Source organism: Marmota monax, unplaced genomic scaffold (assembly GCF_021218885.2).
Source record: "Marmota monax isolate L192 unplaced genomic scaffold, Marmota_monax_Labrador192_F-V1.1 WCK01_AAM20220418_F8-fsc00073, whole genome shotgun sequence".
NCBI classification, from domain to species: domain Eukaryota; kingdom Metazoa; phylum Chordata; class Mammalia; order Rodentia; family Sciuridae; genus Marmota; species Marmota monax.
This window is the reverse complement of record NW_026692846.1, coordinates 3,436,435-3,450,368: the sequence shown is the minus strand read 5'-3', so window position 1 is coordinate 3,450,368 and position 13,934 is coordinate 3,436,435. Positions and strand designations below refer to the sequence as shown.

General features: G+C 46.4%; 1 protein-coding gene across 4 annotated transcripts; it reads left to right on the top strand.

Moving 5' to 3' along the window:
• Window positions 1-7,758: 7,758 nt before the first annotated feature.
• Window positions 7,759-11,678, top strand: Chrac1 (chromatin accessibility complex subunit 1). 4 transcript variants are annotated; one of them, XM_046449194.2, is made up of 3 exons: window positions 7,759-7,953; window positions 9,702-9,828; window positions 10,820-11,678. In XM_046449194.2, the coding sequence occupies exons 1-3, from the start codon at window positions 7,807-7,809 to the stop codon at window positions 10,927-10,929; spliced, it is 384 nt and encodes a 127-aa protein (XP_046305150.1). In that variant the 5' UTR covers window positions 7,759-7,806; the 3' UTR covers window positions 10,930-11,678. The 4 variants fall into 4 exon arrangements, 1 of the variants encoding a protein (XP_046305150.1); XR_009227190.1 differs by having other exon boundaries at window positions 7,817-8,515; window positions 10,805-11,678; XR_009227191.1 differs by having other exon boundaries at window positions 7,817-8,538; window positions 10,805-11,678.
• Window positions 11,679-13,934: the final 2,256 nt, after the last annotated feature.

The window sequence follows — 13,934 nt, the reverse complement described above, 5'->3', positions numbered from 1 at the left end:
AATTTGTAAATCAATGGATGTGTAACTGATGTGAATCTGCAATCTGTGTATGGGGTGAAGGTGGGAGTTCATAACCCACTTGAATCAAAGTGTGGAATATGATATGTCAAGAAATTTGTAATGTTTTGAACAACCCACAATAAAAAATTAAAAAAAAAAAAAAAAGAATGAAGCTGGACTCTTGCCTTAAACCATATGCAAAAATTAACTCAAAATGGATTGAAGAGCTAACTGTGAGTCCTAACACTTTAAAAAACTCTTGGAAGAAAACACAGGGCAGGGCTGGGGCTATGGCTCAGTGTGGTAGAGCGCTTGACAAGTATGTGTGAGGCACTGGGTTTGACCCTCAACACTGCATTAAAAAAGAAAAAAAAAGGTCCATTGACAACTAAAAAAGAATATTTAAAAAAAACTTAAAAAGATGTAGGGCAGATGCTTCACAGCACCATCATCAGAAATGTTTCTTGGATATGACATCAAAGGCACAGGCAAAGGAAAACCAGACAGCCTGATTTGATGAAGACATTTTAAAACTTGAACACTAAAGACATTATGAACAAAGTAAGATGGCAACCCACAGAATGGGACAGAATATCTGCAAACCATAGAGAAATACTAACTCAATAACAAAACCATCAACCTCCAATCTGAAAATGGACAAAGGACTAGAATACACATTCCTCCAAAGACATACACATGGCCTTGAAGCACATGAAAAGATGCTCAGCATCACTAATCATAGGGGAATGAAATCAAAACTACAATGAGATACCACCTCAGGCCCATTAGGATGGCTACTATCAGAGAACAGAGTTCTGGAAAGGATGTGGAGAAACTGGAGCCCTTAGGTTGTGGGTAAGAAAGTTAGATGGTACAGCCATTGTGGAAAGCAGTGTGGCAGCCCCTCATGAAAGCAACACTAGGGCTGGGGTGTAGCTCAGTGGCAGAGCGTTTGCCTACCACATGCAGGGCTCTGGACTCAATGCCCACTACAGAAAAGAAACATTACAGTTAGAATTGCATCTGATCCAGCGATCCCGCATCTGGATAGAGACCCAAAGGGTTTAAAACAGGTGGTTTAATAGATATTTGTATTTCTATGTTCACAGCAGCACTGTGCACAGTAGCCTAAAGGTGGAAGCAACCCAAGTGCTCACTGATGGGAAAACGGACAAGCAGGACATGGCACATGCCTATAACAGAGGGAGATTCTGACTGCTGCAGTATAAGACCCCGAGGACATGCGCTAAGCAAAAGAAGCCCCGCACAGGACAAACTCCACGTGGCCCAACTATCACCAGGTGCCAAGAGTTGTGGAAATCACAGGGACAGGAAGTAGAGGTGTGGCACCAGGGACTAGGGAGGAGATACATGGTGGCAATGTTGGACGATGGTCTGAACTTAGTGTCTCTGAAAAGTTAAAATGGGTACAGCGCTCGCCTAGCACTTGTGAGGCCCTGGGTTTGATCCTCAGCACCACATAAAAATAAATAAATAAAATAAAGGTATTGGGTCCAACTGCAACTAAAAAATAAATATTAAAAATAATTAAAATGGGGGGGTCACATCTCAGAGGCAGAGCACTTGTCCAGCAAGCTCAAGGCCAAGGGTTCCATCCCTGGTATCACCCCCACCCAAATTCAAAAATAGTTAAAATGGTGAATTTTATGTTCTATATAGTTTATCACATTTTTTTGGGGGGGTATCAAACTCAGGGTCTCATGCATGCAAGACAAGCACCCTACCACTGAGACAGGATCTTGCTAAACTGCCCAGGCTGGCCTCGACTTGTGGTCCTCCTGCCTCAACCTAGTAGTTGGGGTCAGAGGATGTGAGCCTCTGCATCTGGACACAATAAATAAAAAATGTTAGGAATCCTGTCAGCACTTGCTGCTCTCCTGCTTCCATTCCGCTCTGCCATCCTGGTCCCTAAGGTTCTGTGGAGACTGGCTCCCACTGACCTCTCTCCTGTACCCACACTGTTGCTGCCTGCCTTGTTCCCAGCTGCCAGGTGCCCCCAGCCAACATGAAGATCTGCAGTGGCACTCAAGTGCCTGCCTGTGGCAGCCATCATGACAGAGGGCTCTTCTTACCCTCATTATCCCTGTATTTAGGCCATTATCTCTAATGATAGCCTGGCATAATTTTATTTTCACAATTTATATAATCATATCCTTTGAACTAAATCATCACTGTTAGCATTGAGTGTTTATGAAGCACTTGCAGCCATGCACTGCACCGGAAGGTGAGGCATCAGCTCTGGACTCTTCCTTCCTCAGTCCATCCCATGCATTCCAATTTCAGCAGTCATTCCTTGGAGAAGAAGGAAGCTTAAGTCTGGGTCTGGGGCTTTAACGGGCAAGAGCTCACAGGAGCACCTCAACAATGCTGGGGAGCAGATGCTACTCCCTTCCTTTCCCATACTTCAATTTGGATTTAAAAGTGAAATCTCTGAAATTTTAAATACTGGCAACTTTAGCAAGTAATTAGTTATTGCCTAAACATCCCACCTTAAACCTCATTGCACAGTCCTCTCAGTAGGGATCAGATATCCTTTGATCTCAAGAAGCCAGCTCACATGTTTGCTGAAGTTGTTGATCAAATGGAGCATAGTTCTTTGTAGAAGAGGCCAAATCTTTGCTCCAGACTCTGTGGAGTATATGCTGTGACTCTCAAATTGGGACATGCACGGCCACCCTGAACACCACAGGACCTGGAGCCATCTGGTAAACAGGTAAGAGCAGAACGCTCAAATGTGGTCTACACCGTCTCCAAAAGTCAAAGAAAGCCACCAGTGAAGGACACTCAAGTCCAGATCTCTCTCCACATTTGCTGGGCAAACTGCACGATCCCTTTCTGCTAGAGCTATTACCAAATCTAGAACCTTAGGTAAGTCTGCTATCTTAACAGATTTGGCTTGATCCAGTATTATGCTCCAGACCAACTCCATTTGAACCCACTTCCCATACACCCCCCAGGTTCCGTCTGGTAACCAAGGATTAATATCCTACAGTTCTTTCAGTGAGTGAACTATCTCCACAACAACCTTTGCAGGTGTCTCCCAGAGGCACACTGAGGTGTGACACAATGACAGGAGCTGGGAGGGTGTCACCTTGAAGAGACAGCATGCCCTAGCCAGGTGGACTCCAGGGAGGTTAGTGAGAGGACCTTCTGTAAGGAAAGGCTCTTGCCTCAGATGGCGGGAGGCCATCAGCCATTTCTCAGGACAAAGCAGCTTAGAGAGACTGGGGTTAAAGGTTCTCAGGCTTCCTTCCAACACTCCCTAGTCCCATGCTCAGGACCCTATTCTTCCAAGTCAGTAGCCTGACTTCACTCAAAACTGAGGTTCCAAATTGAATTTCTGCTGCTAATTATGTAGCGGGCAGGCCAGTCTGACAAGCAGCCCTATCTGCTCAGAATAAGAGACTCTCTTTGGGTTATCAGGGAAACTGGTTTTCTGACTGAGTTTGATCTGACATTTTAAAGCCAGAGTTTTGACTTCCTGAAATCTCTCCATTGCAATCAGAAGCTGGCCCATTCCACAAATCTGTGTGTGCTCACCACTCCCACTGTGATGGCCACAGTCTTGGTCCTGCCTTCAACAGACATACCATACAATGACTGGCAATCATTTAAATAGCTGTTTGCCAAGGCACACTGTAGTGAGACCAACTCCAGCTTCCTCTGCGTGTGTGTGTGCACACATACTCATACAAGCTTTTAGGCTCACTCCAGGAATCAAGTCCACATGTTCAGCACTCGGCCAGAAAGGCAGTGTGAGGAGGGCCTGAGGCCTGAAGCCTAAGCAACTTTGAATATTCCATTTTGAAACCTACAGTCTCACCAGGCACACCTAGGGAGCCCTCCAGACACAAACAAATCACTTCCCTCACCCTGATAAACTCAGAGTGAAGCCCCCGGCAGACTGTCCTCTCAGATAAGAGGGAAAGGTGAAAAGATCAGGGTGGGGACCACCAGACCAGATGTTTTAACCCCAGGGTAAATGATGTCACTGAAAGACCCGGTGGTAGCTGATAAGGATTGAAATGGGGGTCAAAGTCCCCAAACTTAGTATAAATAATAGAGTAAATAAACAGATATTCAGCCTGCTGATACTGATGCACACAAGCCTGAGAGCCTGGTGAGGACTTGGACTGACATCCCTACTCTTCTCATCTGCCTGAATCTCTGTGTAGTTCTCATCGCTCTCAAACTCTACAGCCACATCTTGACCCTGGTGAGTCGCAACTTCTCCCTAGGACATGGTCTCCTCAGCCAGCCATCAGCTCCACCCCAGGAGAAGCCTGCCTTGGTTGCAGACCTGATCACCGCAGTCTTGAGTGTGCACATCTGCTGGACTTCAAGACTAAGGCTGGAGACTTTTGATCTGACACTTGAACTTAGCATTCAGAGAGAATGTTTGTCATTAGCCTGTCATGATTGTGTTTGCAGTGCTTGGAATTAATTAATCTAGAATTATTTGCTGTGAATTGATTATGTTTATTGCAGTGCCTAGCATTAAGGATTGTTGCCTTCTTGATTAAGAACCTATAGAGTGAAATTGTATTGAGTGATTTGAGTGACTAAAGCATTGAAAAGGGCAGAAGGCATGGACATTCTTTATTTCTCCCCATGGACTGCATAAGTCGCATGAGACTTTTGCCCATTGCAACATGCAGACACTTCTCCATGTTATTTCAAACAGGGATCTAAAGCCAAGAAATGTTTCCAAGAATGCTGGAAAAGCTGGAGAGGCTGTAGGAAGGAGAGGAAGGTGTTGGGCACCCAAGGGAGAAGATGCTACCTGGAGGTCAGAAGTGGGTACTGCCCCTTGCCTGGAACCTTGTAGCCTGCATAGCTCAAGCCCTACCCAATCTGGTGGCACTCACTGTTACCCCCCTATAGTCAGCACCTGTGCCAGTGTCCTCACCAGCAGATAAACAATGCTTCCTCCTCCATCCCCAATATGGCCTCTTGGCAGAACTTAATGGAAGCCAGCAGGCAGGGGATTCTCAGTGTGTCCCCCAGAGTGTCATCGGGTGCCTTCTAGCACTGATGAGATGCTGCAGAGGCATCAGAGAACCTTACCACACACCTCTCTGGGAGGTGCAGACAGGAGCTAGCAGAAAACACACACACACACACACACATATGAATTTTAGTTGTAGATGGACACAATACCTTTATCTTATTTATTTTTATGTGGTGCTGAGGATCGAACCTAGCGCCTTGCATGATAGGCAAGTGCTCTACTACTGAGCCACAACCCCAGCCCCGATTTCTTTCTTTTAAATAATGGGCTGGTCCACACTTTTCCAATATTTTCCGAATATTTCCTTCTTTGCTCTTCTAGCTGCTTTCCAAATGATTAATGCTTGCAAATATCATTTGTCACTTCCAAATCAGAACTTCTCATCCCTCTACTTGAATTCTTGTGGATATCTTGTCTCCAGAAAACCTTCCTACTGTTTTCTTTCCTCATCTTAACCAACCCTACTGTCAAACACACTCAAGAAAGACAAGCCATTTATTTATTCAAAAAATAACCAGCCAAAAAACACCACTTTCAGAAACTTAAAAATACGCCAACATGAGTGCTTGTTTCTTGTGTGAAGCAAAGGGTCTTACTGTATGTCGTTTGCTGTTGAGCAGTTTTCTGACTTTTGTAAAGGTCAAGGGCTTCCCTGCTTAGAGGAAAGAAAGCGCTCTGCTCAAGACCTGAACCCTGAGACAGAAGCAGCACCTTCTACCCCCTGCAAACCCAGAAGGTTGGTTCTGCTTGGGGTGTCATTTAGCCATTGTCACTTAGGCTCCTAAAATGGATCTGATCCCTTTCTTCACACCTCTTAATGGTTTCCACTGCTCTCAGAATGAAAGCCAAACTCCTTACCTAGCTGCCTGAGCTGACCCCACCTGTCCTGCTCACATCTCCCATGCTTCCTTCCTCACTGAGCTCCCTTAACACTGGCCTGTTCCTCAGATTGCCAAGGCATGTTCCTCCTGGGGTATCCTCCAGGCTATCTTGTTCAGAAAACTCATCATGTGCCAGCTTTTTGCACCAGATCTGAGCACAAATACCACTTTTCAGAAAAGCCACTCTGTCACCCTGTTTTGTTTTCCTCATAGCACTTACCACTGGAGATGTTTTTACTTTTTTAAAAAAACATTTTTTAGTTGTACACAATACCTTTTATTTTTGTTTATTTTTTTAATGAGGACCTTCCACATTTAAATGTATTTTTTTTTAGAGAGGGAGGGGAAGAGAGAATTCTTTTTTTTTTTTAATAAAGAGAGAGAGAGAGAGAGAGAGAGAGAGAGAGAGAGAGAGAGAATTTTAATATTTATTTTTTAGTTATCGGCGGACACATCTTTGTTTGTATGTGGTACTGAGGATCGAACCCAGGCCTCGCACGCACGTGCTAGGTGAGAGCTCTACCGGAGCCACAACCCCAGCCCAACTTTTCTTTTTTTTTTTTTAAAGACATATTTTAATCATCAATGGACCTTTATTTTATGCATTCATATGCCTTGCTAAGAATCGAACCCAGTGCTGGGCAAGTGTTCTACCACTGCATTACAACCCCAGCCCATGCTTTTACTTTTAAATGTGCCTCGGAACAGAAAGAGCCATGAGAGCAGGGACCCTGGGCTGTATCCTTTTGCCTAGTGTTGGCCGACATCCCTCAGTCTCCATGGATCCCACATCCATTGCTTCACCCAAACTTGGACAGAAAACTTTTTTCTGTCTTTTTCCCCAAACAAGACAGCATAACAAGCACTTGCAGAGCATGTACATTTTATTGGCACTGTAAGTACTCTGGAGACGACTTAAAATACTGTACGAGGGAGGATGAGGGACTCGAGCTTCTACAGAGAATGCGGGTGTGTGTGTGTCCTGGAACCAATCCCCCGCAGATACTGAGGGACAACTGTATTGTGTGCTCCTTTATCGAGGCCAGGACTGGAGGTCACGATGGTAAAGAAGGCACTAAAACTACACATGCTCCAAACCAAACCACTGCCAAATTTGCTCGGCTCACGGGCTCCCGGCAGAGTAAGGAACCCATCTTTCTTCCACCCATTCCACCTCACATCAGCAAGTGCTCGTGGCTGTTGTCCCAATCAGATCTCAATTCCTACCACTACCCATGACCCCTCCACCAGGCTCTTAAAGACCTCCCCAGCACAAGTCCGTGGGGTCAGCGCGCCCTGCCCTTCCGTCCGGCTGGGTGGGCCGCAGGGAGCTGGCCTCCTAGCGCTTGCCTGGGAGGACCTGGTGTCTCCGTTTCCACCCTTACGCTCCCGCCCGTTCACAACCAGTAGCCAAAGGGATCTTTTCAAAACCTAAGACTCGGCCCACCGATTCTTCTTCCTCGGCGACCCGCTGTTCCTAAACACAGTGCACCCGGCGCGGCTCCGGCTCCCCACTGTGGGCTCCCTAGGCCTCCCTGGGCGGCAAGTCCCGGCGGGCCTCAGGGCCTCTGCACCTATTTCCTGGGAAAGCGTTTCTCTTTCCTGTCACCCTAGTGCTCGCTGGCTCACCGATACATGCCTTCGTCTTCCTTCAGGTGCTGCCTACCACAAACGAGCACATGTGCACATGCGCCGTCCTCACTTGACCACGTGGCCGGGAGGTGTCGCCTCCCGCCGCACCCCAGGACGGCGTTCAGGACGGCGCGGTGGCTCTGCGCAGGCGCGGTGCATCACGAGCCGCCCGCTCCGACTACAACTCCCAGAGACTACAACTCCCAGCGGGCAGCGGGGCGCTGGCTCGCGCAGGCCGCCGTGTTGGGCGGCAACGGAAAGATGGCGGACGTGGCCGTGGGCAAGGACAAGTGCGGGGAGCAGCGGCTCGTGTCGCTGCCCCTGTCCCGCATCCGGGTCATCATGAAGAGCTCCCCCGAGGTGTCCAGCATCAACCAGGAAGCACTGGTGCTCACGGCCAAAGCCACGGTGAGGCGGAGTGAGGGGCGGGCGCCCTTAACCGTCCGCCCCGCTGGGCCCCACGGCACTTCCGGGTCTCCTGCGGCCTCGGTCTCTCGCACCCCGCTTCCTGCCCTCGCCAGCGCGCGCTCCAGCGCCCGAGCTGTCCCGCCATCCCCTGCGTGCCCTCACCACGCCCCCGGCCCTCCTGCTCGCCGCACCCCCTTCCGCTCCCATCGTGCCCTGCGCTCCTGCCGTCCCTCCCCCGCCGCGCCCTGCGTTCCCGCGCCCTCCACCGTTCCCCGGTCCCTGCGTGCCTAGAGTTGAACGTGCGGACCGTCACGGGTGTCCACCACCCCTTGTCCCGGCTGCAAAGACTTGGGTCAGAGGCAGCCCCCAAGGCTCTCCTTGTCCACGCCTAGGCGAGAGGGTCGGATCGGCGACGTGTGCGGACCCCCGCCCCTCCTGGGCCCTGAGCGACTCGTGTCGACGAGCGCGGACCACAGCCTTCCCGTTCCCAGGCTGGGTCGCGTTTAAGTCACACGGCTAATTGCTTCAACTTTCTTAGGCGGCTTCCAGCCCCACTAACTCAGTGCGTGGTGTTTGGCGGTGAAGGTGGGCTGGGGGCGAGGAAGCGGAGGTCGGGGTTTTCCCCGTCGTGCCAGAGCTGTGCGTTTTTAGAGCCCAGCAAAATAGACATCCCTGGGTGTTCTTGTGAGGTGGCTCTCAAGATCTCCAGACACCAGAGGCCTGGGTGCTCGGCCCCTGGTAGGAAACTGTGTGGTACTCACAAAAAAACAATCACCTCCTTCTGTATACTTTGAAACCTGTAAACCACAGGGCAACTGCGATTGCATGTTCCCGTGAGATCTTGGGACTTTCATGTCTTCCTGTTCAGTTTCATGGTTAGTAATAAGGAACTTAGTTATGCAGTCACCTCTGTAATTTATTACTAACTGTACTGATGGATTAAAGTCTGACCTTTGAGGAAAAAGGTCTCAGGTTGTTGATTTAAGGTGGCTTGAGGATTGTGGGTTAGTTCCCAACATAAAAGAGGTGTTTGGGCCACACAGGATATGTCTATTTTTAGCTCCGAGTGTTTGATTCTATCTTTGCACAAGGGATTCAAATAGGAAGATAAAAATGTGTTCCTAATGCACAACTGTAAGAATGGAATCCTAACTAGAACGTCATGCTACATGTATGTACATCAAAATACACTATGCTCTCATGTATATCTAAAAAGTACAACAAAACGGTGTTTATAGATGGGCATGGTGGCACTCACCTATAATCCCAGGTACTCCCAAAGCTGAAGCAGGAGAATGGCAAGTTCAAGACCAGCCTGGGCAATTCATTCAGACCCTTTCTCAAAAAGGATTAGGAGTGTCAGTGTAGACCTTTGCTTGTGCAAGGCCCAGGCATTCCTAAGTTGGATTAGTGTTTTTTTTGGCTGTTTTGGGAATTGAACCCAGAGCCACCTGCATGCTAGACAAGCACTCCACCCTATATAGAGTTTTTGAGTAGTCTTTTGCTACCTATTTTTACTGAAGAGATTGAGGCAGGAGGGTTGCGAGTTCAAAGCCAGCCTCAACAATGACAAGGTGCTAAGCAACTCAGTGAGACCCTGTCTCTAAATAAAATACAAAATAGGGCTGGGATGTGACTCAGTGGTCTAATGTCCCTGAGTTCAATCCCCAGTACACCCCACCCCCCACCAGAATAAAGAAAGTCCTATGATTTTAAAAGCACACTTTGACCATTTCATTTTATTTTAGGAGCTCTTTGTTCAGTACCTAGCCACCTATTCCTACAGACATGGCAGTGGAAAAGAAAAGAAAGCACTGACTTACAATGACTTAGCGAATACTGCAGAGGAATCGGACACTTTTCAGTTTCTTGCAGGTACTTAATCTCTGAAACATCTGGTTAAAGGATCCCTAATCTTTTGTTGTTGTTGTTTTAACCCTGGTTCTGCTTGCAGTGAATTAGATCCTTTGCTGCTTTCTTCACGAGCCACAGTTTATTATGATCTGGCACAGGGAGATATTTCTAGTCCTTTATGTTTGAAGACTACACAGTTTTTTAAAAAAAATTTTTTAGTTATACATGGACACAATATCTTTATTTTGTTTATTCATTTTTGTGTGGTGCTGAGGATCGAACCCAGTGCCTCACATGTGTGAGGCAAGCATTCTGCCACTGAGCCACAACCCCAGCCCCCTAAAGACTACACATGTTTGTTGCGAAATTTGTTTGTCCACCTAGAACAGTAATGAAGTCAATAAATGGGGAAGATGGTTTGCTGGGTGGACCCTCAACCCCTGCCACTGAAAGGAAACTCAAAAACAGAAACTAATGCTTGCTTCTATGGAAGAGGCCCTAGCTAAAAAAAAGCTCGAGTCTGCCCTTGGTCTAGCCTTGCCCATCTCAGGTAGGTTGGGCAGGGTTGCTCACAAAACCAGCACATAGAAACAGCATGGTTTACCTGGGCACGGTGGCACACACCTGTAATTCCAGAGCCTCCAGAGGCTGAGACAGTAGGATCTTGAGTTCAAAGCCAGCCTCTCAGCAAAAGCCAGGCATTAAGGAACTAAGTGAGACCCTGTCTCTAAGTATACAAAATAGGGTTGGGGATGTGGCTCAGGGGTTGAGCGTCCTGATCCAATCCCCAGTTACTGCTCCCCCCTACCAAAAGAAAAAAGAAAAACAGCATGGTTTGCTGCTGGTGGAGTGGGAGCAGGTCGGTAGCATTGCTAGTTTCCCTGATGATTTATTTCATCTTGTTTTGGAAACTGTTCCAGAGGTCGAAATAGGAACCAGTTTCTTTGATTTCAGTTTGTACTATTCATAGTTTATCATAACCAGTTGCTGATGTCAGCTTTATGTTTTTAAGATATATTACCAAAGAAGATTTTAGCTAGTAAGTACCTGAAAATGCTTAAAGAGAAGAAGGAGGAGGATGAGGACGATGAAGGAAGTGACGATGATGAAGCGGAGTCCTAGACCAAGGAAGAAGGCTTCTAGAAATCACCTGGCCAGGACCCTCCTTGGTGACCCTCTTGCTCTGAAGCAATCAAATCACCATGTGGCTTTGGTTTCCCTTTCCAGAAATTTCCAGTACAGCATATTCCTTCATGACTAAAACTGATCATCTCCTGCATCTACACCATGAAGAGCTGAAGGGAAAATAGTGCAACTGTGGTCTGACAGGCCACCCTGCAGCTGAAACCACTGTCCTTTCCTTTGAACTTGCAGACAGATTCTGACAAGCTTCTGGATTAGCTGTGGATTTATGATTTATATTCTGAAATTCTTATAAGAACTGGATTTAGTTTCAGCTAAATATGTAGTTTATAGTCATATGCTTCCTTTCAGTTATGTATTTTTATAAAATTTGACTATGTGTTCAAATTTTATTTTTTTATTGTAAAGAAATATACTTTTTCTTTTCTATTAAGGTCTGTACATATTTTTACAGTAATGTGCTTTGTGGAACTAGTTTTAGGACTCATTTGTTCTAATCCTTTGCTTACTACCTGAAAGTTTTGTAAAATTTAAAAGCAAGCATTTCTTTGTGGGGCTGTGGCTCAGCAGTGGGATTGATTCCCAGAACCAAAAAACAAAAACCCACTTTTATTCCCAAAGGTAAACTCCCAGATTATCAAATGAAATGCAGAAATACTGCCTCTGCCTTGGTATACTGTCCTTATAACCTACATCCAGTAAAATCGCCCTTTTTGGTTTCAAGTGTATGAATTTTGACAAATGTATGGTTTGGGGGATTTTATTTAAGACAGGGTCTCATGTTGGCCAGGCTGGCCTTGAACTAGCAGCTGGAACTGTGGGCATCTACCACTGTACCAGCCACAAATGCAGATTTGTAGCCAGTCAATACACAGGATAGTTCCATCACCCAAAGGCTTACCCTGTGCTGCCTATAGTTGGTCTATCCCCTACCCTCTACCCTCTGGCAACAACTGACATTTCTGTGCCCCCCCCCACCCCGCCCTTTTTTTGGTACCAAGGGCAGTCAACTGCTGAGCCACATCCCCAGCCCTGTTTTTATATTTTATTTAGAGACAGGGCTCACTGAGTTGCTCTGCACCTAGTTGTTGAGGCAGGCTTTGAACTTGCAATCCTTCTACCTCAGCCTCCTGAGCCACTGGGATTACAGGCATGTGCCACCACACCCAGCTACTCATGTTTTAAGTATTTAGAAATCCACTTCTGTCGAGTAACCATCAGAGTTAGGACACAACACTTCTGTCACCCTCTGGACATTGCCCTCCTGGTCAATCCACCACTTTACCCTTGCAGCCTCTGAGCTGTTCCCAGTTGAAAACTTTCTGGAAAGGGCCGAATACAAATATTTTAAGCTTTCTGGTCTATATAATCTCTGTAGCCACTGCTCAGCTCTGTTATTTTAGTAGGAAAGCAGCCATAGATAATATGTTAAATGGAAAATAATGACTATTTCTGGACCCTGAAATATGAATTTTCTGTAAATTTTCACGTCATGAAATATTTGGATTTTCTTTAACCAGTTAAAAATGTAGGCTGGGTGTGGTGGCACATGCCTGTAATCTCCATAGCTCCAGAAGCTGAGGCAGGAGGATTCTGAGTTCAAAGCCAGCCTCAGCAACTTAGCGAGGCCCTCAGTAACTCAGTGAGACCTTGTGTCTAAATGAAACACAAAAACAGGCAGGAGATGTGGCTCAGTGGTTAAGCACCCCTGGATTCATTCCCCGGTACCAAAAAGTAAATAATTACTTTACATACTATATAAAAGGTTTCCTCCTCATCTCTACAGCCTCCTTCCTCCTATCAAAGTAATTTCATGAAGATTAACACCTTTTTTGTCATTAGTGGAAATGGAATTGAAATCCCAGACTAGATTTTTCGTTGAACCATGCAGCTTAAGAAGTAGCGTTTCCACAATGGGGAAGGTTCTCAGTTTAACATTCAAGGCCCATGAGACTGATCTCACTCTGTTGTAGAACTTTTCTCCATTGACTTTCATTTCCTGCTGATACAGGCTACTTATCCAAATAGAGCAAAAATGTCCTGTCCACATGCAAGGAGTTCTTTGGAATCTTTTCCTAATTCATTTAACATTAACCATCATGCGCTGCTTTTACATTTAGGTCACTCCAATCAGATAGTGACTGCCTCTAGCCATTCAATAAATGACAGTGAACAAGAGATTTTAATAGGTCAGGCCATAGTAAGTATATTATAGATTGTGGGGCGCAGCCCTGAATGCCCCACACCTTCCAGTCCTGAAGCAGAAGGCTCTGACCAATCACTACATTTCTTACAGCTCAGTAAGACGGGTCTTCAGGTGTGTCACTTTGAGATTTTTACCCACCTGTCCCTTGTAACCCTGCCCCTTCTGACCTTTTTTGGATAGAACTTTCTAAATAATAAAGAGTCCCCCCAATAAAAGCCCACTTCCAAACGTGCTCACTCTCGCCAGCCTGTTTCTCTTGCTCTCCCTTTTGGGGAGCTTGAGGACGAGAGTAGAGAAGCTGTCCTGAAGCTTGTGTAAAGGTAATTTGTGTTTGTTTTATTTGGTGTCCCTGCAAACTCACTCAAGCGATCTCAAGTTCAGCTGCCTGTGCAGGTCGGGGCCACATAGATCTCTTATCAGTTTGAGTATTCTTTGGATTTTGACTAACATGATGTTCCAGGGCTGGTGGGCACAAAGGTATTTTGTGGCTTTCTTCTTTTGGGTGGTACTGGGATTGAACCAAGGGGTGTTCTACTACTGGGCTATGCCGCCAGGCCATTTTGAGACAGGATCTGACTAAGTTGTCCATGCTAGACTTGAACTTGTGATCCTCCTGCCACAATCTCCCAAGTTGCTGGGGTTACAGGTGTATACCACCATGCCCAGATGTAGTTTTTTTACATTTAAGTAGTAGTAGTATAGGGTTCTAGATACGTTAAGAAATCTCTACATCTTGACTTTGTTAAAAAAAATAAATAAATAGAAAAGAAAAAGGAGA